This window comes from Sciurus carolinensis, chromosome 14 (genome assembly GCF_902686445.1).
Source record: "Sciurus carolinensis chromosome 14, mSciCar1.2, whole genome shotgun sequence".
NCBI classification, from domain to species: Eukaryota; Metazoa; Chordata; class Mammalia; order Rodentia; family Sciuridae; genus Sciurus; species Sciurus carolinensis.
In genome coordinates this window covers 70,047,536-70,073,191 of record NC_062226.1, presented here as the reverse complement: position 1 = coordinate 70,073,191, position 25,656 = coordinate 70,047,536, and the positions used below count along the sequence as shown (strand labels likewise).

General features: G+C 38.0%; 1 protein-coding gene across 2 annotated transcripts in view; it reads right to left on the bottom strand.

Moving 5' to 3' along the window:
- The window catches only part of Pip5k1b (phosphatidylinositol-4-phosphate 5-kinase type 1 beta), a 313,915-nt gene that overhangs the window by 106,065 nt on the left and 182,194 nt on the right, over positions 1 to 25,656 (bottom strand). For both annotated transcript variants that reach the window (XM_047524303.1, XM_047524302.1), the window contains 3 exons: positions 23,257 to 23,374; positions 9,097 to 9,249; positions 2,122 to 2,421 (listed from right to left, as the gene is read on the bottom strand). In XM_047524303.1, the coding sequence (XP_047380259.1) occupies positions 2,122 to 2,421; positions 9,097 to 9,249; positions 23,257 to 23,374 (571 nt within the window). The remainder of the gene's footprint in view (positions 1 to 2,121; positions 2,422 to 9,096; positions 9,250 to 23,256; positions 23,375 to 25,656) is intronic.

Below are 25,656 nucleotides of genomic sequence, written 5' to 3'. Positions count from 1 at the left end.
AGGGAGAAAAGCCATTCTGAAGGTAAATGTTATGTGCAATTAAAAGCAATTCCATGATCTATGTTTTATACAAGATCAAATGCAACATGTGAGAAAGAGTTAGCTTCAGGATACCTCTACACTGATCTCTATGTTCCTTGGAACAATAAATGTGCCCCCCAAAAATGAAACAGGCAAATCTCCAGGGTCTCATTACTGATTGAAAAGTCCTGTTTAACCTCGTTCTTTTGGTACTGGGCACAGGAAACATTATAAACAGACAAATCCTGAACAACAGCTCTTACATTTGACCTTTTTTTTTTTTTTTCCCTGGCATGGAATCATGTGATACTAGAAAACAGCAGAAAAAGGTTTTCAGTATGAAAGAGGCAAGACAAGCATGCACGCGCACGCGCGCGCACACACACACACACACACACACACACACACACAGCAAATCTAAAAGTGGACTGGCTTGGACTGAGCTCTGGGGAATTCAGGGTCACTTTTCACCCACATCCTGTAAGGGTAGCAAAAACACAGGAAAAAAAGCTTCTCTTTAAATGTGTGTGTTTTGTTTTGTTTTTAAAGAAAAACATGAATCGCCCAGATATTTGAATGGCTCTGCTGGATATTTTTTTGTTTGCTTGGCTCCCACTGTTCCTCCCTGATTTCTTTAAAAAAATAATAGTCATAAAAAGATCTACAGTGTGAATCTTTAAAATTCGGCTTAGAGCAGATGCTTTGTACCTAAACAGATGTAGGCTCTGTCACTGACTTGCTAAGTAACCCTAGACAAGTTTCTCAACCTCTTTTAAGAATCTTCAGCAATGAAAATGGGAGCATGACTTTAAGGGGTGGCTGGGCGAACTGATGAATGAGCAGCAGGAAGTCTTAGCTGCTCGTACTCTGTGGCATGCAATAAATGGTGTCTAAATAATAATTTTTTTCAATGAAGAAAAAATTCCAAGCACACCTTTTTGTGTGTGTATTTATCATACATGCTATAACAGGTAGAAAGAAAAAATCCCAAAACAGTAGGACTGGGGTTCTTAGGGATCATTCTATACTTTATATTAGATGGAGTGGTTAGAGAGTTTCCTCACTTTCACGTGAGCTGGGTCTGGCGGAGAGGTGTCCTCCTTCCCCTGCAACAACATCCTGGGCCATTCTGCCCAGACGCCTGGGAGGCCCAGAAAGTCACAACCTGGAAAACATACCAACACACCCCAGGCTTCCTAGTGGCCAGGCTTTTGTTGGTTTTATCACTTCTCCAGAAAGCCTTGGCCAGCCCTGGGCCCTACTCTGCCCCATCATGGTTTCTGCCCACTCCCATGAGGCCCCACTTATCCAAGTGGCTTGCACGGTCTTCCCACCTTAATCTGGGACAGGAAATGATATTTCTGAGCATTTCTTAATCGAATGGTGACCATCCTTCAGAAGCTACTAGAATTGCAGTTTTACCTTTCCCCTCAAAGAACTTTTACCTAATTTTGCCATGTCAGAAAAGCCTTCCCAAGGTTTTGGTCTTTTTATTTTATTTTTCCCCAGAGCATCAAAGGCTGGGGGAATTCCCCCTTATTTTTGACTATCATTCAGGTTAAGTTTGCTGACATTGATCTTTGCCCTGATTAACAAGCCTCATTCCTGATCACCTCTTATTCAGATCACATAAACAGCTCCAGCAGATATGCTGTACACATCATGGTTCTGCATTCACACTGGATCTTCAAGGAGCCATCTATTAATCCCACTAAGTACGTTTTCTCTAAGCTTGCCTCTTCATCCAAGATTTGTGCATGGCTTTTCTTGCTAGTCACTGCATTAAACCTAAATTTCATTTCCTTCTAGTTAAACTACCTTCCCCACAGGGGAGGAAGAAAACAAAACAAAGTTTTGTTCTTTCATTTTGATCAAAGAAAGCTGACAGCTTATCATGAAAATCAACAGAAATGTGATTTTCTTATCTGCCATTTCCTTCAATATCAGAGAAGCAGGGATCGGCACCAGGTTGGGCAAGTTGGGATTCCACATATCCATTGTGGACATTCCCTATTTCTATGCTTTCGGTAAGTGGCAGCCCAAAGTTACATGACCACAGGCGACATTTCCAAGGAAAATCACCACAATAAGCTTCCTTACCCGGCAGTCTCTCTGGAGTGTTTTCATGAGCGCATTGTATGTTTCTGTATCAAAATACAACCCTTCGTGCATGTCTTGCAGGAAATCTAAATCCTTAAACGTGGGGTTGGATTTCTCTCTCTCTTTCCGGGATGCTCTTCGTTTGTAGGTGGAGCCTTTCAAGTCGTACGTGAAGTGCATCCTCATGGATCGGGGCAAGACGTTGTTCATCACCACAATCCTGATATTGATGCCCCCCGACTGCATGCAATAGAGTCCATAGAATTTTGGCAAAAGAGTCCTTGGATTCTGGTTTAGATTCTAGAAACAGAAAAGTGAAAAGAATATTAATAATTCCCTGTTTTTACAAAATAGTGCTCCATTGAAGAAAGGTGTGTTTTCATGCTAATATGATAACTGAAAATGGAATGTTATTATCTTTACTAATAACCATTGCTAAAACTTCATTGTTCCTCATTTATTTCTTAAGTCTGCTTATTGGAATAGCAGCTTTGTCATTCTCAACTCAGAGCAGTAAAAGTGGCTGAATTAAAAATGGACATAATCTCCCAAATTAGCTCCAACTAAATACAGGCGAAGAATTGATGGGTACTAGGAGTGACTATTCTAAGGTGGTTAAAGAGAAAATTAATCACTGGAATATAAGAGACGAACATTTTAAATTTTAACAGCTCCTCCAAAACTGTCTTGCCAAATGATGAGACCAATTTACAACCATACTGTATAAGATTAGACATTTTCCACCACACTTATCACTACTGAATGTTACAGAACCTTAATATCTTTATAAGCATGATTGATAAAAAATTAGAAACTTGTTTTAGAAAATTGAATACCACCAATTATTATGGAAATTTAATATTTTTGATGTATTTTTAGCCACCATGAAGATAATTTTGTATTAATAGCCTTTTGCTCATTTTTCTGTTTTTTTTTTAATCACTGCTGAAGTTCTTAATACAATTTGGATTTCTATCATTTTACTCTTCTATATGGTGTAAATATTTTCTCCTATTGTCTTTTTTATTATTATAAAATAAAGAATATATACCCATTTTTATGGTTTCTTTTTACTAGTGTGTTTTAGTCACATATAATATTAGGGTTTATTTTGGCATAGTTATAAAAGCATGGTATATAATGTGCTCTAATTAAGTCCAACACTTCCCATTTCCTTCATTCCCTCCCTCCCTTTCTTCCCTTTCCTCTCCTTAACTGACCTTTCTTTTATTTATTTATAGTTTTTTTAAATTAGTGACTTGTGGATATATATAAAGGTGGGACTCACTGTGGTATAATCACATATGTGTACAGGAAAGTTTGGTCAGATTCATTCCTGTTCCTACTGCCTCCTCCTCCATCCCCTTCCTGTACTTCACTGATCTCAATTCTATTTTCATGGAATTCCCCCTCAACTTTCCTTCTCTCTGCTTTTTTGGTCTGGCTTCCACATATCAGAGAAAACATTTGACCTTGACTTTCTGGGTCTGGCTTATTTCACTTAGCATGATGTTCTCCAGCTTATCCATTTACCAGCAAATACCATAATTTCATTCTTCTTTATGACTGAGCGATACTTCCTTGTGTGTGTGTGTGTGTCTGTGTGTGTGTGTGTGTGTGTGTGTGTGTATACACATACCACAATTTCCTTATCTGTTCATCTGTTGACAGACATCTAGGTTGGTTCCATAGCTTGGCTATTGTGAATGGTGCTGCTATAAACATTGATGTGGTTGTATCCTTACAGTATGCTCATTTTAGGTTTTTTGAATATATACTGAAGAGTGAAGATAACTTAGTCATATAGTGGTTCCTTTCATTGCTTTTTGAGGAATCTCCATACTGCTTTTCAGAATAGTTGCATTAATTTCCAGTCCTACTGACAATGTATCAGTATACATTTTTTTCCCTACATCCTCACCAACGAATATTTACAATTACTTGTGTTCTGGATAATTGCCATTCTGATTGGAGTGAGATGAAATCTCAGTGTAGTTTTTATTTGCATTCCCCTGATTGCTAGACATGTTGAACATTTTTTCATATACTTATTGGCCATTTGTATTTCTTCTTTTGAGAAGTGTTTGCTTTGCTCTTTTGCCCATTAATTGGGTTGGTTTCTTTGGCTTTAAGTTTTTTGAGTTCTTTATATATGTTGGAGTGTTGAGCCTATATTTTCTTCTAGCAGTTGCAGAGTTTCTGGTCTAATTCCTAGGTCTTTGATCCATGTTGAGTTGACTTTTGTGAGGAATAGAGGTAGGGGTCAAGTTTCGTTCTTCTACATATGGATATCCAGTTTGTCCAGCACCATTTGTTAAAAAGGCCATCTTTTCTCCAGCGTATGTTTTTGGCACCTTTGTGGAATATCAGATGACTGTTTTTGATGTACTTTAAAAGTAGGTAAGGAATTAAAATAGTTTCTTAAAGAGCATAGAATAAAAGGCTGCCCTGCTGTTTCTGATTCTCCTCCTACCGATTTTCAACATTTGAGAAAACTATTCTAACTAACTATTCTAGCTTTCTATCATTCCAGAAATATTCTATGTGCTTACATTCATTCTGTGTCTGTTATTTTTGTTATATTGATGTTTGTTAACTTCTATTTTCTTCCAAATTTTTAATAGCTTCGGTCATTACATTTGGTCTTTGCTCTACATGGGATGAATTCTGTATGTGTTGAAGGATCTGACAGATGGAATGTAATCCTTTTCTCAAAGTGAACAGCCATTTATTGAACAGTATGACCTTTTCCAATTGAGTGTAAGTTCCTCCTGTGTTCACACAGTAAGTCAAATGCACATGGGTCTATTTCTGGACACTTCATGGAATCTATTGATCCATTTGTCTTGAACTGTGGTTATACCACATCTTTAACATTAGTCACAATAGTCACAGTCTTACAGACTTTTGGTGTATGTTATGGTGGGTCCATCATTTTTCTTTTTAAAAATGTTTTGTTCAAAAAATGTTCTGTTAATTCTTAGAACCTTTCCATCCAATTGTTCATTTATGAACTTTTTTTTTTCTTAAAATGATACTTGCTTTCTTTTTCAAATGAATCAACTTTTTCAAGCTCTGGAGAATTTCTGATTGGAGTTAGACTAGATTTATAAGTTGATTTGGAGGTAACAGAAATCCTTATGGTAATGAATTCAAGATTAGCTGTATATCTCTTTATCATGGCAGATATTTAATAGGTTCTTAAAATATTTTTGTAGTTTTCTTCCTATTGGTTTTGTGTATTTGTTTTTATAGACTCGAGTATTTTAGAGTTCTTTTTGTTATAACAAAAATTATTTCTGAATATTTGTATGTTATGCCTATTAAAACTTGCTTCCTGATGACAATTACAGTATGTTTTAATTTATTTACATCTTTATTTTAAAAATAATGTTCATTATAAATTATTGTCACTATGAACAGAATCTCTTTTTCCTTTATATTATCCAGCTCTATATCAGCTACATAAAAGAACACAATGGGTTTTTGTAGATTTATATCCTGCAAATCTGCAGAACTTCTATTACCTCTAGAAATTGCTGGTTTATTTTGTTGAAGTTCTGCTCATTTTCAATTTTTGTCATTTAGAAAGAACAGGGTTTAGGTTTTTCTTCTTTTTCAAGAAGTCATTGCCAGAATTTCTAGCAAATGTATAAGGACAGACGACTGATGGAGAACATCCTTATCTTTTCCTATTATTTCTAGAAAGGAACCTGCTTTTCTCCAAGATATTGTATATGAACCCTGAGAGACTGATAAATGTACAATATGTGTGTTCATCTATTTACTTATTATGTTAAAAAACCTCCCTGCCAATCTTAAGATTTTTAAAAATGTACTATGTTGACTTTGGGGGCTCTTAAGTTTTCCTCAACATTTATTTGGTTAATCATATGATGTTCACATTTTTTCTTGTTAACAGGATGAATTATATTGCTTGTTGTATACTGGCTTACATCATGGGCATAAAACCACTTGTTCAGCTAAATTTTAAGGTTTTATTTAATTTTAATTATGTTTCAATAGTCACATGTGGCTAATGGTGATTATATTAGATAATATAGTTCCAAAATAAAGGAACAGTAATATCTAAACTGAGAATTACTATAGAAGTTTAAGATTTGCTCATTTAGTAAGTTATCAACGTTTGATTATTTTAAAGTGTGTATATGATCAAAGTTTGATTATTTAAAAATGTGTGTATGAACAAAATACATCTAACGGCCTATGCATCAAATCTTAGTCATGTATTTCTGGCAAAGGAATTCTAGTTGCTTACATTTTTTTCTTTTCTGTATTTTTCTATTTTCTCTTTAAAAATGAAAGAAATTACTCATTTAGGACCAAAACCTTTTAAAATCTGCATCCTGTTCATTATGATTTTTATTTACATTTTTGATTTCTTTAGTTCCAAAAGAGATTAATTTACAGTATTTCATACGATCTCTAGAAGATTTTAGAATTACAACAATATTCTTGCAAGCAAATGAGCTGTGTAGCATCTCATCCATTTTGTTCGGAAACAAAGAAGACTGTTATCGCCTCTCGGAGCAAGTGAATTGGCGGAACCAGGCTTCTGACATCCAATGCCTTCATCTAGCTATTCCGATCACAGAAATTTAATGACTGTCATAAAGTACAGTGAAACCAGAGGTCTGAAGATGATGAAAATACTTAGAAAAAGTGTTTATTCTTTTAAAAATTAGGCCAAATGTCTAATGAATCTATGTGGACAAAGTCATTGTTCATTTGTTACCAAAACATTCCAAGAAAGGTAATTTCCATGTTGCCACGTTTAACATGTGATCCTAAGTTCTAAAGTGTCGTGGCTAAGAATAGTTAACACAGAGCAATTGCTGGGGCATATGCAGCCTCTGTTTGTAGAGTCCCAGCTCTGTAGCTCTCTAGCTGAATGAATCTTGTTGTATTACTCCATGTATCTTTGCCTCCATGATCTTATCCATAGAAAGGTGACCACTATGACGCCCAAGTGCTGTGAGGATCAAATGAATTAATGACTTCAAAACACTTAAAGCCTTACTTAACACATACTATGTGATCCATGAATGTTAGCCCTTCACATTCTTACTACGTGATAGGTTCAGAGCTTTGCAGTGCATTGCTTCCTTTATCCTTCATCACCATGACTACACAAGGTAGGTACCATTCCTCAGTTTTTTTTTCTAAATTTTGATTCATTGTACACAAATGGGGTACAACTTTCATTTCTCTGGTTGTACATGGAGTAGAGTCACACTGTTTGTGTAATCATACATGTACATAGTATACATAGGGATGTTTGTCTCATTCTATTATCTTTTCTTCCCCCATCCCCTCCCCACCCCTCATTTCCTTCTACACAATCCATCCTTCCTCCATTCTTCCCTTACCTCCTCCCACCCCCCATTATGTATCAACATCCATTTATCAGAGAAATCATTCAGCCTTTGGTTTTTGGGGACTGGCTTATTTCATTTAGCATGATATTCTACAATTCCATCCATTTATCTGCAAATGCCCTAATTTTATTCTTTTTTATGGTAGAATAATATTCCATTGTGTATATATACCACAGTTTCTTTATCCATTCATCTATTGAAGGGCATCCAGATTGGTTCCACAATCTAGCTATTGTGAATTCAGCTGCTACAAACATTGACGTAGCTGCTTAGAATGCTTATTTTAAGTCCTTTGGGTATAGGCCAAGGAGTGGGATAGCTGGGTCAAAAGGTGGCTCCACTCTAAGTTTTCTAAGGAATCTCCATACTGCTTTCCAGAGTGGCTGCACCAATCTGCCACCCCACCAGCAATGTATTAGTGTACCTTTCTCCCCACATCCTCGCCAATATCAATATGCTTGCACTCTTGATAATCGCCATTCTAATTGGAGTGAGATGAAATCTTAGGATAGTTTTGATTTGCATTTCTCTTATTACTAAGATATTGAACATGTTTTTGTATATTTGTTGATTGCTTGTAGATCTTCTGTGAAGTGTCTGCTCAGTTCCTTAGCCCATTTATTGATTTGTATTCTTGGTGTAAAGTTTTTTTGAGTTCTTTATAGATTCTGGAGATTAGTGCTCTATCTAAAGTGCATGTGGCAAAGATTTTCTCACACTCTGTAGGGTTTCTCTTCACTTTGTTTGTTTCCTCTGCTGAGAAAAGGTTTTTTAGTTTGAATCTATCCCATTTATTGATTCCTGCTTTTATTTCTTGTGCTTTGGGAATCATGTTAAGGAAGTCTGGTCCTAAGTCAACATGATAAAGATTGGACTTACTTTTTCTTCTATTAGGTGCAGGGTTTCTGGTCTAATTCTGAGGTCTTTGATCCATTTTGAGTTGAGTTTCGTACAGGATGAGAGATAGGGGTTTAGTTTCATTTTGCTGCATATGGATTTCCAGTTTTTCCAGCACCATTTGTTGAAGAGGCTATCTTTTCTCCATTGTACGTTTTTGGCACCATTGTATGAGATAACTGTATTTATGTATTTACAGTTATGAGATAACTGTGTTTTTGTTTCTGTGTCTTCTATTCTATACCATTGGTCTACCTGTCTATGCTGGTGCCAATACCATGCTGTTTTGTTACTATTGCTCTGTCGTTGAAGGTCTAGTATTCTGATACCCCCTGCTTCAGTCTTTCTGCTAAGGATTGCTTTAGCTATTCTGGGTTTCTTATCATTTCTCAGTTTTAAGGACTGAGAGAACCAAGGCCTATGGTCACACAGTTAGTGGATGGCTGAGCTGGAACTGGAGACCGGTACTGTGAGCTTCAATAACTATGCCCTACTACACAGTTCTAGTTCACTTTAAAAAAAAAATCAATTCAATGGATGTCTTAGCGTGATCTAAATGCAAAATAAAGTTCACCAAAGAGAAAGAAGAACGTCAAAGAGTGACTGAAACAGCAGCAAAACACTGTTGAGGAAATAATGAACCCTAAAACAGAAGCTTTAATTATATGCAGTTGCTTACCATGTAATAGCCTGGCAGTAGCTTCTGAAGGAACTCAGCTTCTTTATGCTGAACTGTTTTGATGATGAATTCATCATCACTGGTCACAAAAAACAAGGATCCACTGGCTCCAGGGTTAGACAGCTCTATTAGAGGTTCACTGCAGATGGAATACTAGAAGAGCAAAAAAAAAAAATTTAATTGATTAATTTTTGTGCGTGTGCCATGCTGTGGATTCAACCTGGGGCATCATGCAGGCCAGGCAGGTGCTCAGAACCAGCAAGCCACAATCCCAGCCCTGAGTAAACATTTAAAAATATACTTAAGTACATGATGCTTCCAAGGAGGATAATCATAGTATTATGTATCTTTACTTTTTTGAAACAGGAAGTTTTCTTTATGAGCTTTCAAAGGAGGCTCCCGTTATACTAAGAAGGTTCTTAGGGGAGATATTTCTTCCATATTTTTTTTATCTTTTAATTTTTTACAGACTGCATTTTGATTCATTGTACACAAATAGAGTACATAATTTTGTTTCAATGGTTGTGCACAATGTAGATTCATACCATTCGTGTAATCATACATGCACATGGGGTAATGATGTCTGTCTCATTCCACCATTTTTCATACCCCCTCCCTCTCATTTCCTTCTACATATTCTAAAGTTCCCCCATTCTTCTCTCATTCCCCACTCCCCACCCCAATTATATAGCATTCTCCACTTATCAGGGAAAACATTCGGCCTTTGGTTTTTTATCGGTGCACTGTAGCTATACATAATGCTAGGATTTATTGTTATATATTCCTACATATTCATTCATATTGAATATTGATATTTAATATAATATATTTTGGCCAATATAAATCCCTAGTATTTCCCCTCCCATGCTTCCTCCCTTCCCTTGGTCCCTCTCCTCTCCTCTACTGATCTCCCTTCTATTTTCATGACACCCTCTCTGGGGGAGACGTCTAAAAATTTAAGGAATGTATTTATTTTAATATTTCTATGATGAGAAACAGACATGCTTCTCCCCACCCCCATCATCACATGGTAGACTCATGAATCACCGCCATTTGTCCAATGAGATAATTACAATGGCAATACAGAGCAAGGTGCTTTGTTCTCAGAGAGCTGCCCATAAAATAACAGCTGAAGGTATGACCCATGCCATGTATTTATCACTTCAACTTCAACACCTATTCTCTTTTCCCTATTTTCTCAGGATTTCAACAAGAGGAAGGCTCCTCTCCAGCATTGTAGACCTGCTCATCTAACATTTTGATAGACATTTCTACTTGGTTAAACCTCCAGCAGTTCACATTGTAACAAATTCACAATCAAATTCACCTTAGGGCTGTGGTTAGTTGATAAGGCATATCTGCAGTAAAGAGATGGATGCCCTCCTCTGTCCTGGCAGAGGAAGCTCCGGGCCAGGATACAAGGCTGGTGGGTAAGGAAGGGCTGGATTTGTCTCCACGCCTTCCCCTGAGCCAGGTACAAGTACTTGGGCAGCACACACCCTGTACAACTTTACATGGCGACTACCTCAGTGTACCCCTGTTTTCTGCCTTCTCCCCTAACCCTATCTTAGAGAGTGGAAACACCATTTGCCTTGCTCCTGAGCACAAAGCTTGGCCGTCACTCTTGATCCTCACATTCCCTCATCTTCCACATCCAAACTGTTGATTCAGTGTGTCTCCATGCTATTCTTTCTGCCACTGCCCTAAGTCCAACAGTCTCATTGTTTCATGCCTGGGTTATTCTGGCAAGCTCCTGGCCTCAATAGTCCACTCTGGTCCCCTTCAATACATTCTCCACCAGGAAACTAGGGGGTCCTTCTAAAATGCAACTTTGATCATGTCCTTTGGTGCCTTCCCATCTTCTCATGGTTGGCGACAGTGTTCAAATCACAGATGATGCAGCCCAGCCCTCCAGCTCTCTTTGTCATCAATTCCTCACTTAAACTTGAGCTCTAGCAGGAGAGAACAAATTCTTGTTTTCTCAAATGTGCCCTACCCTTTTGACTTCCAAGCTTTTGCATTTTTCTCTGCCTTAATCTCTATTCTACTTTCACTGGGCTGGGCACTCACTCTTGCTTTCCATCCACATTTTCAAAAACCTATTGAGCATCTGTGATATCCCAGGCACTCATGAAACACACATCTGGGAGAAACTTGAAACTAAAGTAAATTACACATCAGAGTGTGGCTCATGCTATGGAGAACACCTGAAGTGTGGAGAGAGAGGCAGAGAATATCAGCAATGAGTGAGGATGAAGTTGCAGCACATTTAAAAGAGAGTGAGGGTAGAGGCACAGCTCAGGGGTAAGCCATGTACTTTGTGTTCACACAGCCCAGGGTTCCATCTCCAGTACCAATCAATCAATCAATCAATCAATGACCGACTAATAGGGCAGTCGCTGAAGCCTCCTTGTCAAGGTTGAGTCTGAGCAGAAGCAGAGGAGTCGGGGCTACAAGCTACATGGATATCTGGTGAAGGGGTGTTTCATGCAGTGGGAAGGTCATATGCCAAAATCCTGAGGCCTGGTGAGTTGAGGGCACAGCAAGGCCAGTGACCAGAGCAGAGTGGACATGGAGGAAAGGTGAAAGGGTGAAGCCAGAGGGATCAGCTGGCCCAGACATGGGGAGGGTTGAAGTTGCTGGGAGAATTTTGGAGGGTTTGGAGCTGATGTGCATTGTCTGAACCTATTGTAGGTAAACAAGAGCAAGAGGCAGGGAACCCAATTCAGATGCTGTTCCAACAGCATAAGCCTTCCCTGTCTGCGGGGCCAGCACTTGCTCTGGAAAACTTTCCCTGGTTCCATGACTTTAGATGAACAGATTCCTGGCACTGGATATTCTCATCACAGAAGCTACCACAAAACCCCACAATTGCCCATTTTCTTTTCCAGAGTCCCCATTAGACTGTAAAACTCTGGGAGGGCAGAAACTATGCTCTCAGACACAGTCCTAGGACCTATGCCTTTTGCAGGGGAGGCGCTCAATGCATTCTTGTCAGACAAATAACTGAACTCCATGCCAACTGAAGCACCGTGGATCTCTCCCCAAAATGCTAAAACCTAGCAGAGAAGCCAAGCAGTTACTGAGCTCAGTGTTTTTTTTTTTTTAATTAATTAATTAATTTATTTATTTTCTTTTTAAAAATTTTTTAAAATTTATTTTTATCATAAACAAATGGGATACATCTTGTTTCTCTGTACATGAAGTAGAGGCATACCATTTGTGTAATCATACATTTACAAAGCGTAATGGTGTTTGATTCATTCTGTTATTTTTTTCCTTCCCCCACTCCTCCCACTCCTCTTTTCCCTCTATACAGTCCCTCCTTCCTCCATTCTTGCCCCCCTCCCACCCCCCATTATGCATCATCATCCGTTTATCAGCGAGATCATTCATCCTTTGGTTTTTTGAGGTTGGCTTATCTCACTTAGCATGATATTCTCCAATTTCATCCATTTGCCAGCAAATGCCATAATTTTATTATTCTTTATGGCTGAGTAATATTCCATTGTGTATGTATATATATATATACATATACTACAGTTGAGCTCAGTGTTGGATTAACTAATGCATATTACTGACAGCTGACAGAAGAAACATAGGGGTGGGCAGAGAAAAAAGGAAGGGAGGCTCACCTAGGTGTGAAATTGGGACCAACCTGGCAAAACACTGGGACTGAAATTTTGATTGATAATAACTATATATTTATGAGGTACAATGTGATGTTTTGACAATGTATACATTCTGGAATGACCTATCAGACTAATTAGCATATTCATCATCTTGTATATTTATTATTGTTTTCTGGTGAGAACATTTAAAATCCACATTTTTAGTAATTTAGAGACACACAATACATCATTATTAACTAAAGTCACCTTGCTGTGCAGAAGATGGCCAGAATTTATTCCTGTTGTCGTACTGAAACTGTCCCTTTTGACCAACATTCACCCTTTCCCTGCCTGCCTGCTCCTGGTAACCAGCATTCTACTCTGCTTCTGAGTATGGCATTTTAAAAATTCCCCTTATAAGTGGATCATAGTCTTTCTGGGCCTCGCTTATTCTACTTAGCATAATGTCCATGTTGTGAATGACAGAATTTCATTCTTTTAAAGGCTGAATAGTACTTCCTATGTACATAGACCATGTTTTCTTCTATTCATCCATTGATGGACACTTGGCTGATTCCACTTCTTGAATAGTACTGCAAAATGCACACAAGAGTGCAGACATGGAGGTGCAGACCTATCTTTAATATTCTGATTTCAATTCCTTTGGGTAGATGTCAGTAGTGAGTAGTAGTGGTAGCTCTGTTTCCAGTTTTTCAAGGAACTACCATATTGTTTTCCACCATGGCTGTGCTAATTTGCATCCCCACCAGCAGGATGCAAGGGTTCTCTTTCCTCCACATTCTTGCCAATATTTGTTACCTTTCATCTTTGTGATAACAGCCATTCTAACAGGTGTGAAGTGATATCCTACTCTGGTTTTAATTTGCATTTTCCTGATGACTAGTGATGATGAGAAGATGTTGAGCATTTTTAATCTATCTGTTTGCTATCTGCATATCTTTTTTTGAGAAATGTTCTTTACCCATTTTTAATAGGGTAATTAGTTTTCTTATTAAGGACTACTTTGAGTTCCTTGTATACCTTGGATATGAGCCCCTTATCTGATGTATGATTTGCAAATATATTCTCTCAATGTGTAGGTGTCTCTTCATTCTGCTTTTTTTCTTTGCTGCCCAAAAACTTTTTAGACTGATGCAATCCCATTTGTCTACTTTGCTTTAGTTGCCTGTGCTTTGGGATCATAGCCAAGAAATCATTGTTCAGAACAATGTCATGCAGTTTCCCCCTATTTTTTTTCTAGTAGTTTTATAGCTTCTGACTCTAAAGCCAGAAGTCTTCAATCCATTTTGAAGTGATTTTTGTATATGTCATGAGATAAGGGTCACTATTTCTGCATTTTCCCAGCATTGTTTAATGGAGAGATTGTCTTTTCTCCGGTGTATGTTCTTGGCACTTTTGTTGAAAATCTCTTCACCATAGATGTGTGGGTTTATTTCTCGTCTTCCTATTCTATTCCATTGTTTAATGCATCTGTTTGTTTTATTTTTCAGTTGTAGATGGACACAACACCTTTACTTTATTTATTTATTTCTATGTGGTGCTAAGGATTGAACCCCGTGCCTCACATGTGCTAGGCAGGCGCTCTACCACTTGAGCTACAATCTAGTCCCCTGTTTTTGTTTTTATCCCAGTACTATGCTGTTTTGATTACTATAGCTTTGTAATATAAAGAACCATATCCTGAGGGTGTAGGCATCTGAGGATACCAAGTCTGAAAAATCCTTTCAATTTTGGGTTTGGGGATTGTGAATATTTAAATCCCCATCATAGAAAAATATAAAAGGAGGAAGAGTGAGAGGAGAGTGGGGAAGAAAAACCAGGAGAAAAATGATTAAAGGCAGTTTCTGTTGGGTGTGGTGGTGCACGTATGTAATCCCAGCGACTGGGGAGGCTAAGGCAGGAGGGTGGCAAGTTCAAAGCCAGGCTCAGCAATTTAGCGAGGCCCTAAGCAACTTAGTGAGACCCTGTCTCAAAATAAAAAAATAAAAAGGGGCTGGGGATGTGGCTCAGTGGTAAAGTGCCTTTGAGTTTATTCCTAATATATATATTTTTTAAAAAGACAGTTTATAGATGTCATCTCTTACATTATCTTTCTTTGACAACACCATAGACAAGGGAAACAAAGCTCTCTCCACCCCACCCCCCAAAAGAAAGAAAGAAAGAAAGAAAGAAAGAAAGAAAGAAAGAAAGAAAGAAAGAAAGAAGCAAGTGTTTGCTGTCTTCCTAAACTCACTGGCAGCTCCTATCTTTTATCTCCTCTCCTTATCGCTGACCTTCCTTCTTGACCCTCTCTTGCCAAACAGCAATACGACCTAAACCCTCATTGAGTTGAGGATAAGTAAGGAGTATAAAACTAGTGATCAGACTGTGATAGGTCACCATAAAAGCCCAGAGGGAAAAGCAATTAGTGGAAAGGAGTTAGAGTTTGGATATGAGGGGCCTCCCAAATCTCTGTCAATGCAGAGATGTTCAGTGTGAAATGACTAGATTATGACAGCCTAATCAGTCCACCCGAGTTTGAATGGACTAACTGGGGGGCAGTGTAGGCAGGTGGGCCATGGCTGGAGGAGCTGGGTCCCTGGGACATCTTCCCAGCAGTCCTTCCCCTTTCCCTCTGCTTCCAGCTCTCCACAAACACAGAAGCACTTCTCAGTCACGCCCTTCTGCCATGATGCCTGCCTCAACTTGGAGCAATGGAGTTGGCCATCTATGAACTGAGACCTTTAAAACTATAAGCTCCAAATAAATTTTTTTTTCTCTAAGTTTTTCTTTTTTTTTTGGGTTGGGTATTTTGCACAGTGACGAAAAGGTGAATTTTTTTTTTTTCAAAAAGGGCATGATATTTGGAATGCAGTTGTTTGTGAAATCGTGGCTCTGCCAGTTGCAAGTTATGTGACCCTGAATAAGTAACTTAGTATCTTAGGAGCTCCACCTCTAAAATAAAGACAGTTATGTCTACCTGAAAGTAGTGGAAATTTTTTAAGATGAGTGCTTCTAAAACCCTAGGCAGAGTCTCCTCTTATTATGGTTGTTGTTACTTTTTTAATTACATGATCATACAGAGCTGAGAGGGGCACCCCCCCACTGCAATGCACACATTCCATGGGCAGGAGGTGGGCGTGGGGGAAAAAGCAGACACCCTGCTAGGAGGTACTGAGCTTTTCAGTTGAGTTCCCAGGGGAAGAGGGTTACCCTAAAGGACACTAAGACACCCTGAGTGAAGCAAGTAACAAAGTTCTCAGGCTATCATATAATTATAAATGTGAGACCCTGGAAAACAGAGTTGTGAACCCCAAACTTTCATAAAAGGTGACTGGAGACTGAGGATCAAGTTTAGAATTTTGACCTGCTGCATTTCACAGCATAGAACCTTCTTAGGGTTAACAGTAAATGTTGCAAAAGCATAAAATCAACAAAGAATGCAGAAAGCAGAGGTTGCAAATAGAGAGATGATAGAAAAAGGCTGTATTAGAAAAATACTGAATGCATATCTGAACATCATTTCTGATTAAAGTCTTGAATTCCATAAAGTGACCTCTCACAAAGACTCTTTCAGTTAGTTGCTTAACTGTCAAATACTCCTTTATTATGTAATTTATACATGATTATCAATGGAATAATAAATTGTCTCAATTCCTTTTGATAACTTTTTGGGGTTACTAACAGCACAGCATCAATGGGCAATCAACTGGGATTGGGGTAATGAATGTGACCATTCCACTCTGAAATTCTATGGTTTTTTACTCTGCAACATGGCTACCACATTCTCTTCTAAGCAACCTTTGAAATGCTGCCTTTTAAGAGCAAATAGAGAGGAGAGCTGGGAACATTTTAATTACCCATGATCAACAAGCTCCCACATGTGCTCCTGGGCTTTATGCACCTTCCAGGCGCTTTTCATTTGTGCAAGCTGCTCAAATGTGCTCATTTTCTTGCTTCTATTTCCTGCAAGGCCTCCCTGCTCTACTCACTGGAAAGAAAGCAAAGTACATCCCAGCTGGGCCCTGCCAACGCAAGTTAGCAATGTAAACTTGCACCATGTGGTGGAGATAATTTTACTCGCTATTTCTTTCCCTGGTAGTATAAAATATTCACCCTGCTCTCTTTATTACTGGTGCAGGTGAACTCAGATATGTTACGTCAGATTTTTTTTTTTTCCTTTGGTACTGGAGATTGAACACAGGGCCTGGTACAGGTTTTTAAATAGCCAGGCACATGGTAGAGAAGAAAAAAATCAATGGGAACGCCTGGGCTCTTGGCCTGGTCCTGGAGGTGTTTATCTGGGAAGCAATAAAGGAAGAAGGGTGTTCACACAGCTGTATGTGCAGAAACACCTTCACCACACTGCTTCACCATCCAGAGTATGCATGTCTCAACACAAAACTTGTAATCAGCAAGGTAAATTATGGTAAATTTTAATATACTGAGAGCATAAATAGAATAATTCAGGCAAATAATTCAGATATAATAGAACAAAACTAAGTAGAAACATACACATTATCCTAGGTATTCAATATCAAGCCTATCTATGGAGTTACAAATTGCTAAATACTCCCCCCCGCCCAGAATAGGTCATTTTTACAACGTAGATCCAATAGCCCCAGTTTGACAGATGTATTGGTGATTGGTACCACATCCTTTGTTTCTTAACAGAGAACTTTTCAAGAGATCTCTTATTTCATTTTTCTGTGCTTTATTTGGAATTAACTCTTTCAAAATCTGCTTTGCTGGAGATGTTTGGCCCCTCTGGGCCATGCTCTTCAGAAGGGACAATCAGTGTGATTCACTAGGGAGAGGCAACCTGGAGACCATGCTAGAGAGGTCTGTGGCTTAGAGGGTGGGAAGTATGAGGCCAGCTGGTGGGGGGGTCCTCAGAGCACTGTGGGGAGGAAGAGCGACCACCAATGTAGGTAACCATAGCATCTCGCTTCACTGATCCCAGACTCGGAGTCCTCACCTATGAAGTGAAAGGTTAGGCTAAAATGTCTCTGAGGGTTGTAACTGACTCTGTGAAACATGCCATGGGGCATGTGAGAGACTCTTTCCTCATCTACCATATCCATACCTCTGGGTGGGGTCCCCAGATAGAATGGTTTGAGGTGAACTTCCAGGAGCTCCAAGACTTATTGGAGAAGCTGCCTCAGTTCTGGGGGTGACCATTCCCAGTGTAAAAATGGGTAGCTGTAGTTTTTGGGGACCCAGCAGTCATGTTTAGATAGGGTCACTACACTTGTTTGGTTTTTTGCAGGGTATAGAGAGTTGCCCAGCCATACCTGTGATATGAATGGCAGAGGAAGGAAAATTGAAATCAAACAAAAGCACACTTTCCTGCCTGACTTTGTCCCCCTCTTTCTTATTATAGAAAATTCAAATTTACCTGGATGTATGATTAACATCTGTGTGTCTACTTCCAGTTTCAACAATGATCAACTCACAGTTAACATTATTTCATTTATATCCCTAACCACTCTTCTGCCTGCTTTCCTCAGATTCTATTTTTCACATTCATTTAATGTTTTATAAGTTTTATTGAGATATAGGTCACATAGCGTACTATTCATTCATTTTAAAGTGTAAACTGTTTCTAATTAATTTTTTAAATTGACAAAAGTATATTTTTATACATATAAACAACATAAGGTTTATATGTATACATTATGGAATGGCTTAATCAGGTTAATTAATATATCAGCACACACTACGTGTGTGTGTGTGTGTGTGTGTGTGTGTGCTGGGAAAATTTAAAATCTATTTTTTTTAGCAATGTCAAGTGCATAATGTATTGTCAAAAGCCACCACATACACATAAATCTAAGGCATTTCTATACATAAGCGATGAATCTTCAGAAAGAGAAATTAGGAAAACTACCCCATTCACAATAGCTTCGAAAAAAATAAAATACTTGGGAATCAATCTCACAAAAGAGGTGAAAGACCTCTACAATGAGAACTACAGAACACTAAAGAAAGAAATTAAAGAAAACCTTAGAAGATGGAAAGATATCCCATGTTCTTGGATAGGAAGAATTAATATTGTCAAAATGGCCCTACTACCAAAAGTGCTATACAGATTCAATGCAATTCCAATTAAAATCGCAATGATGTACCTTGCAGAAATAGAGCAAGCAATTATGAAATTCATCTGGAAGAATAAAAAACCCAGAATAGCTAAAGCAATCCTTGGCAGAAAGAGTGAAGCAGGGGGTATCGCAATACCAGATCTTCAACTCTACTACAAAGCAATAGTAACAAAAACGGCATGGTATTGGTACCAAAATAGAAAGGTGGATCAATGGTACAGAATAGAGGACACGGACACAAACCCAAATACAATTTTCTCATACTAGACAAAGGGGCCAAAAATATGCAATGGAGAAAAGATATCCTCTTCAACAAATGGTGCTGGGAAAATTGGAAATCCATATGCAACAGAATGAAACTAAACCCATATCTCTCACCATGCACGAAACTAAACTCAAAATGGATTAAGGATCTCAGAAGCAGACCAGAGACCTTGCATCTTATAGAAGAAAAAGTAGGTCCAGAGCTTCAACATGTCGGCTTAGGACCAGACTTCCTCAACAGGACTCCAATAGCACAAGAAATAAAAGCAAGAATTAATAACTGGGATAGATTCAAACTAAATAGCTTTCTCTCAGCAAAGGAAACTATCAGCAATGCGAAGAAAGAGCCTACAGAGTGGGAGAAAATCTTTGCCAATCATACTTCAGATAGAGTGCTAATCTCCAGAATCTATAAAGAACTCAAAAAACTCTACACCAAGAATGCAAGTAATCCAATCGACAAATGGGCTAAGGAAATGAATAGACACTTCACAGAAGAAGATCTACAAGCAATCAACAAACATATGGAAAATGTTCAACATCTCTAGTAATAAGAGAAATGCAAATCAAAACCACCCTAAGATTCCATCTCACCCCAATTAGAATGGCGATTATCAAGAATACAAGCAACAACAGGTGTTGGCGAGGATGTGGGGAGAAAGGTACACTCATACATTGCTGGTGGGGCTGCTGGAAAGCAGTATGGAGATTCCTTAGAAAACTTGGAATGGAACCACCATTTGACCCAGCTATCCCACTCCTTGGCCTATACCCAAAGGATTTAAAATCAGCATATTACAGAGATACAGCCACATCAATGTTCATAGCTGCTCAGTTCACAATAGCCAGATTGTGGAACCAACCTAGATGTCCTTCAATTGATGAATGGATAAAGAAAATGTGGTATATATATATATGGAATATTACTCTGCCATAAAGAATGATAAAATTATGGCATTTGCAGGCAAATGGATGAAACTGGAGAATATCATGCTAAGTGAGATAAGCCAATCTCAAAAAATCAAAGGAAGAATGATATCGCTAATACGTGGATGAGGACACATAATGGGGGGTGGGAAGAGTTAGTGTTAGGGTTAGAGTTAGGTTTAGGGAGGGGGGCAAGAATGGAGGAAGGAAGGACTGTATAGAGGGAAAAGAGGGGTGGGAGGGGTGGGGGGAAGGGAAAAAAATAACAGAATGAATCAAACATTACCCTATGTAAATTTATGATTACACAAATGGTATGCCTTTACGCCATGTACAAATAGAGAAACAACATGTATCCCATTTGTGTACAATAATAAAAAAAAATAAATAATAAAAAAAAGAAAAAAAAAAGTCACCACATAGATCTGCTAACTGAAATTTTATGTTTGACCATCACCTCAGATTCTTTTGAAACAAATCCCAAATATCAAATCATTTCTTTATAGGTATTTCAGGATATTCCTCTAAAAGCAAAGGATCCTCTTTTAAAATAGAACCACAAAGGACTTTTCTTTGGAGAAATCAGAGAGTAGCAACTCCAGAATTCTCTTCCTGCTATTTAAATCAACTGTCCTGCATTTTCTGGGATCATTTCCAAATATGATGTAGTTGTATATCTTTTCAATATAGGTGATTTATTAAGAAAAAAATAGAACAACGATATGACCATTTTACCAAAAAATTCTTCAATACTATCAAGTATAACTACATTTCCTAAATTTCATGTAATTTGAGATCTGGTTTATTTGACTTGTCTGGCCCTATATATTAATGTCCTGATCAAAGCTCCCCTCCAGTGATACCTGTTCATTCAGTGTCCTTCCAAATATGTAAAATATTCACATCTCTGGTCTCACAGTCTTACCAACATCTTGTCCACAACTCCCAAATATCTCTCCTTTCTTTTCTATCTATTCAAATGCCTTGTAATTTTAAAGCCACAGTTAAAACCATGTCACACCCCCAAAACCCTCTTAATTATCACCCTAATAAAGACTACTTCCTCCTCTGAGGTTTTGTAGCAGTTAATGTTTGCTTCAGTCTTCAAATTTATTGCCTGGTAGAGTTGCTTGTTTATCCACAGAAAGAAATTATCATCCCAATTTGATTCTAAGTTCTCTGAATATTACAACTTACATTTTTCTGCATCTTCCTGTAACTGTAAGCAAAGTATTTTAGATACAACAAGTATTCAAAGTACCCAATGATTTCAAAATTTACCTTCTGTCAGGTACACGAACAAAGAATTTTGCTCTGAGAAACCATCAACTTAGTCTCCTGTGTTCCTCTGTAAATACTGCAACTCTATTATGAAAGCAATTTTTCTGGCTTAAAGACTTATTAGGAATATGTATAAACTGTGTGAGAAGTTGTTCAAAAAAGGATCCTCTCACTCAAAAAAAAAAAAAAAAAAAAAAGGACTCTCTCCAAGGAAGTGATGTTGTGAGGTCAAAGTGAGGGAAAGAATGAACTTCCACCTACATGGCAACAGAAGTAGCAGAGCTGAAGATAAGCAGTCATCTGCTATACTGACTGGATCAGTGGTACAGAATGCGAGTCTATGGTATCTCTGGCTGGCAAATCAGAGAATAGCAACTCCAGAATTCTGTTCAAGGAAATTTAGGAAGTAAATCCATGCATTTCTAGTGTGTGGTAGAAGGTGAGAGATTGATCCTGTTTCCCATAATATATCCAACTTCCACTGTATCCCCCAAATGTGTTTCCTGAATGATGGTAACTCACCATAATTTTCAAATGACCAGACAGCAGAGGATCTTCCCTATCATACAGCCACAGAACGAAAGGGTGTGTGTGTGTCCTTGAGTTGGTAGCGATGGGCAGGGTACCTGGCATTTCAGTGAAAGGGGGAGGTGAGGCAGAGAGCTATGTGGACAGACACCCTCAAGGCCAATAGGATGCCCAGGAGTGTCCAATGCAGTCCTCACTGTTCTATAGAGACTTTTTCTTGTGCCTTGAAGAAGCAGTATCATCTCGCTGAACAGAATCATGATTTTCTTAGGGATCAACTAAAGAAGAGGATTATCCATGGTTTTCATCAACACAGCCAGATCAGTTTTGAATTTTATTCTTTATATCTAATGCTTATTATAAGATGCATTTTAAATATTATTTGTTATAAGCTATAAATGTTGCTTAATTCCTCTAAAAAGCATTATTCCAGGATCTGGCTCAAGTCTTATTAAGATCATTCAGAATGGGATGAACAATAAATAATTGATGGCATCCTTCCTATGGTTTCTTGAAAACCCATTTTAAAGAGCCCCAGGGTGTTAACAGTGATCAAATAATGAAATAAACCATTTCCTTCTTGCAACAAAAAGGAAGTTCCTGGCTCATGGATCAGGAATGGAGTCAAATTCAGAGGTCATATTAGACAAACCTCCCAAACAGGCTGTTGGGTGTGTACCTCCTGTGTGTCAGGAGGAAGACAAGAAGAGACAAACCTGAGGACAAACTGTGTACTTATATTTGTAAGAATATATTTTTAAAAAGTCTGCATGCAAGGTGCAGTGGTATACATCTCTAATCTTAGCAACTTGGGAAGCTGACACAGGAGGATTGCAAGTTCAAAACCAGCCTCAGCAATTTAGCAAGGCCCTAAGCAACTTAGTGAGACTGTCTCAAAATGCACAATAAAACTAGCTGGGGATGTAGCTCAGCAGTTAAATACCACTGGGTTCAATCCCTAGTATCCACACCCATCCCCCCAAAAATAAAAAGAGCCTGCATAAAGACATGTTGAGAACAAAACTGTCCAGCTTCTTTAAAACGTGATTTGAATTTGCAGGTCAAAGTGAAAGTGATTGTGGCTTGAGACCAATGGTATAAATAAAGGCAACTAAAGGATTTTTAAATAGAATCTTATTAGCCAATTTCATGGGAACCTTTAAAACCAATTCTAATATACCTATTAGAATAATTATCTGAAATGACCACTGATAGCACAATTATTTAAATATCAATTACCAAAGCAGATTTTGTAACTATCAATGAGAAGCTGCAGAGTCAAATCCTATTTCCTGAAGCTAAATTTATAATCATTATAAAACTGGGAACTTTCATCATGCTCCTGAGCTTTACAAAATAAGAGGCACAAACCACTTGTCACTGTTGCTATGAGACAAATATTTACATCACACATTTCTGTAGGAGGAAGGAAAATTACAGGTTCTTACCAAGTAATCATCAGGCTTGATACCAAAAAGTTCTCTGAAGTATCGGAATGCCAGAGGAGCATATGTCTTAAATCTGAAGTCTGGATAGTGATGTGCAGGGGTCAGATTGCTCCCTTCACTGTGGTGAAAAATATTAAAAAGGAGGCAGAGAAAAAGAACATGAGCAAAATGGTTTTGACTTCAAATTTCAGCTCTATTAGTTCTGGACCAATTTCATCATTAGGAAAAAACACCTCTCCTAGTAGTCTCCCAAAGCTGCTGTCACAAAGGCCCTCAGGAACAGATGATAACCTGGTGAGGGCCACCCCATGCAGGCCTTCCTGGCCAGCCACACTGCTGCAGCTGAAAGTTCTTCATCCTTGCCCACTCTCATCCTGCCTGGGTGAAACCCATCTTTCCAGGTGAAACCACAGTATATGCTTTAATAGGACCCAGGTGTAGTGTATGGAGCAATTCCAAAAGAATGTATATATATATTTTTTGGCCATGAATTTTAGACATTGGATAAGCAATTGTAACCGGGAATAAGTGAAATAATTAAAATATCCTACCAACCAGAAAGAACCACCATACTGGAAATGAATGAAACCTTAAACTGAACTCTTCCAAAAGGAGACCTTAAATCTTTTGGAATTTGGAAACCCGACTTCCATTCTCAAATGGAATTATCTATTCAATATATCCAGTGCAGCCTTCTGCATGGTTACATTTTCCTTTTCCAGGTTTATTTTTGAAAAACTTTTTATACAATACTTATGATATAAAACAATAAAAAGACTCAATCAGTGAATACCCACCAAAATTCTGCTTAAGAAAGAAAATAATAACCCTATGGGTACATCCCTTTTATACTTTTTACTGATCATATCCTGATAGCTGGTTTAAAAAGCCAACAAATAACTAAAAATGAAAGACAAAACACTCGAAATCAAAACCAAACTAATTAAATCTAGCTAGCTTTAGGCCACATTAAGATATGGAGTATGGCTTCAGTCAACTGCGGGGCGGGCCTGCCTGTACAATCAGTAAACTGTATTTGTACAAATGGAGTAGATGAAAAGAGGCATAATACTTAATAGAGGAATTATGCGGAGTGGAAAATTAACATGTTAATAATTAGTTACAGGCTGGGGAGATAGCTCAGTCGGTAGAGTGCTTGCCTTGCAAGCACAAGGCCCTGGGTTCGATCCCCAGCACCGCAAAAAAAAAAATCAGGTGAATAATTAGTTGCTTAGGTTACACAATCTTAAATTTCTCTATTTGTATGAATAGAAAGGACTATTCCCAGACAATGGCTTTAGTAAACTAGGCTCATGATATATTACCACTTTTTGTTTTTGTTTGTACCTCATCAATTTTGCATTATGAGTTCCACTTTCCTTTGATGGACATTAAGGCAAATTTGCACTCTTCTAGGTCAGACTGTATCCTCTGACTGGCAGTTAGGAGCATGGGTTTTCTAGTCCAGGGAGACCTGGGTTCAAGTTCCACCTCTGCCACTTACAGGCTGTGTTCATGAGGTTCGTATTGAATCTCTAGCAACGAAGAGGCAAAGTGAATGGAAATGTGAATGGCAGCAAGCCTGGTATATGGGGAGCCCTCAGCACATTTGGGATGTCTGAGGTTGTATGGCAATGGGCAACAGACCAGAGTGAAACTCATATGAGTTTCATGTAGTTAAAAAAGAAATGACAAAATGGGGAAAATTTTGCAACTCATATCACAAAGGGCTAATTTTCTACTATAGAGCTCCAGTAAACTGCAAAGAAAATGATCCAAAAGTGAATTTAAAAAAGCAGCCCAAAATATGATCAAGTACTTCATAGAAATGGAAATATATGTGACTCAAACATAAGAATAGATGTTCATTCTTATTCATTACAGAATAAATGTCACTGAGTCGTCACTTAACCTATAAGACCAGTGAAAATCCAAAACTTGGATATAGTTCCAAGGAAAATGGTACCCTGAAATATTATTAGTGCGAATATGTATTGATACTTATCCCCTGGTGAACATTTTTACCACTTCTATCAAAATTGAAATGTATGATTCGACTTATGTAGACCTATAAGTTATCCTACAGATAAACTAGTAAAGAGCAAACAAATGTGCACAGTTTTTCATTAATATCACTGTTTCTAACTGCAAAAGCTTAGCTGCTACCTACATGCTCTAAGAAGAGGACTGGTTAAATTAATTATGATTTAGCTATAAAACAGAATATCATGCAGTATTAAAAAGAATGAGGATGCTTATTATGTATAGACAAGGCAAAATCTCTAAGATAAATTGTTAAAAGTATGTAATGTTGTGTATGACATGCCACCTGTGTATAAAAAGAAACAAACATTCTTTTGGCAAACACATGCATAAAAATCCTTGAAGGAAAAACCAAGC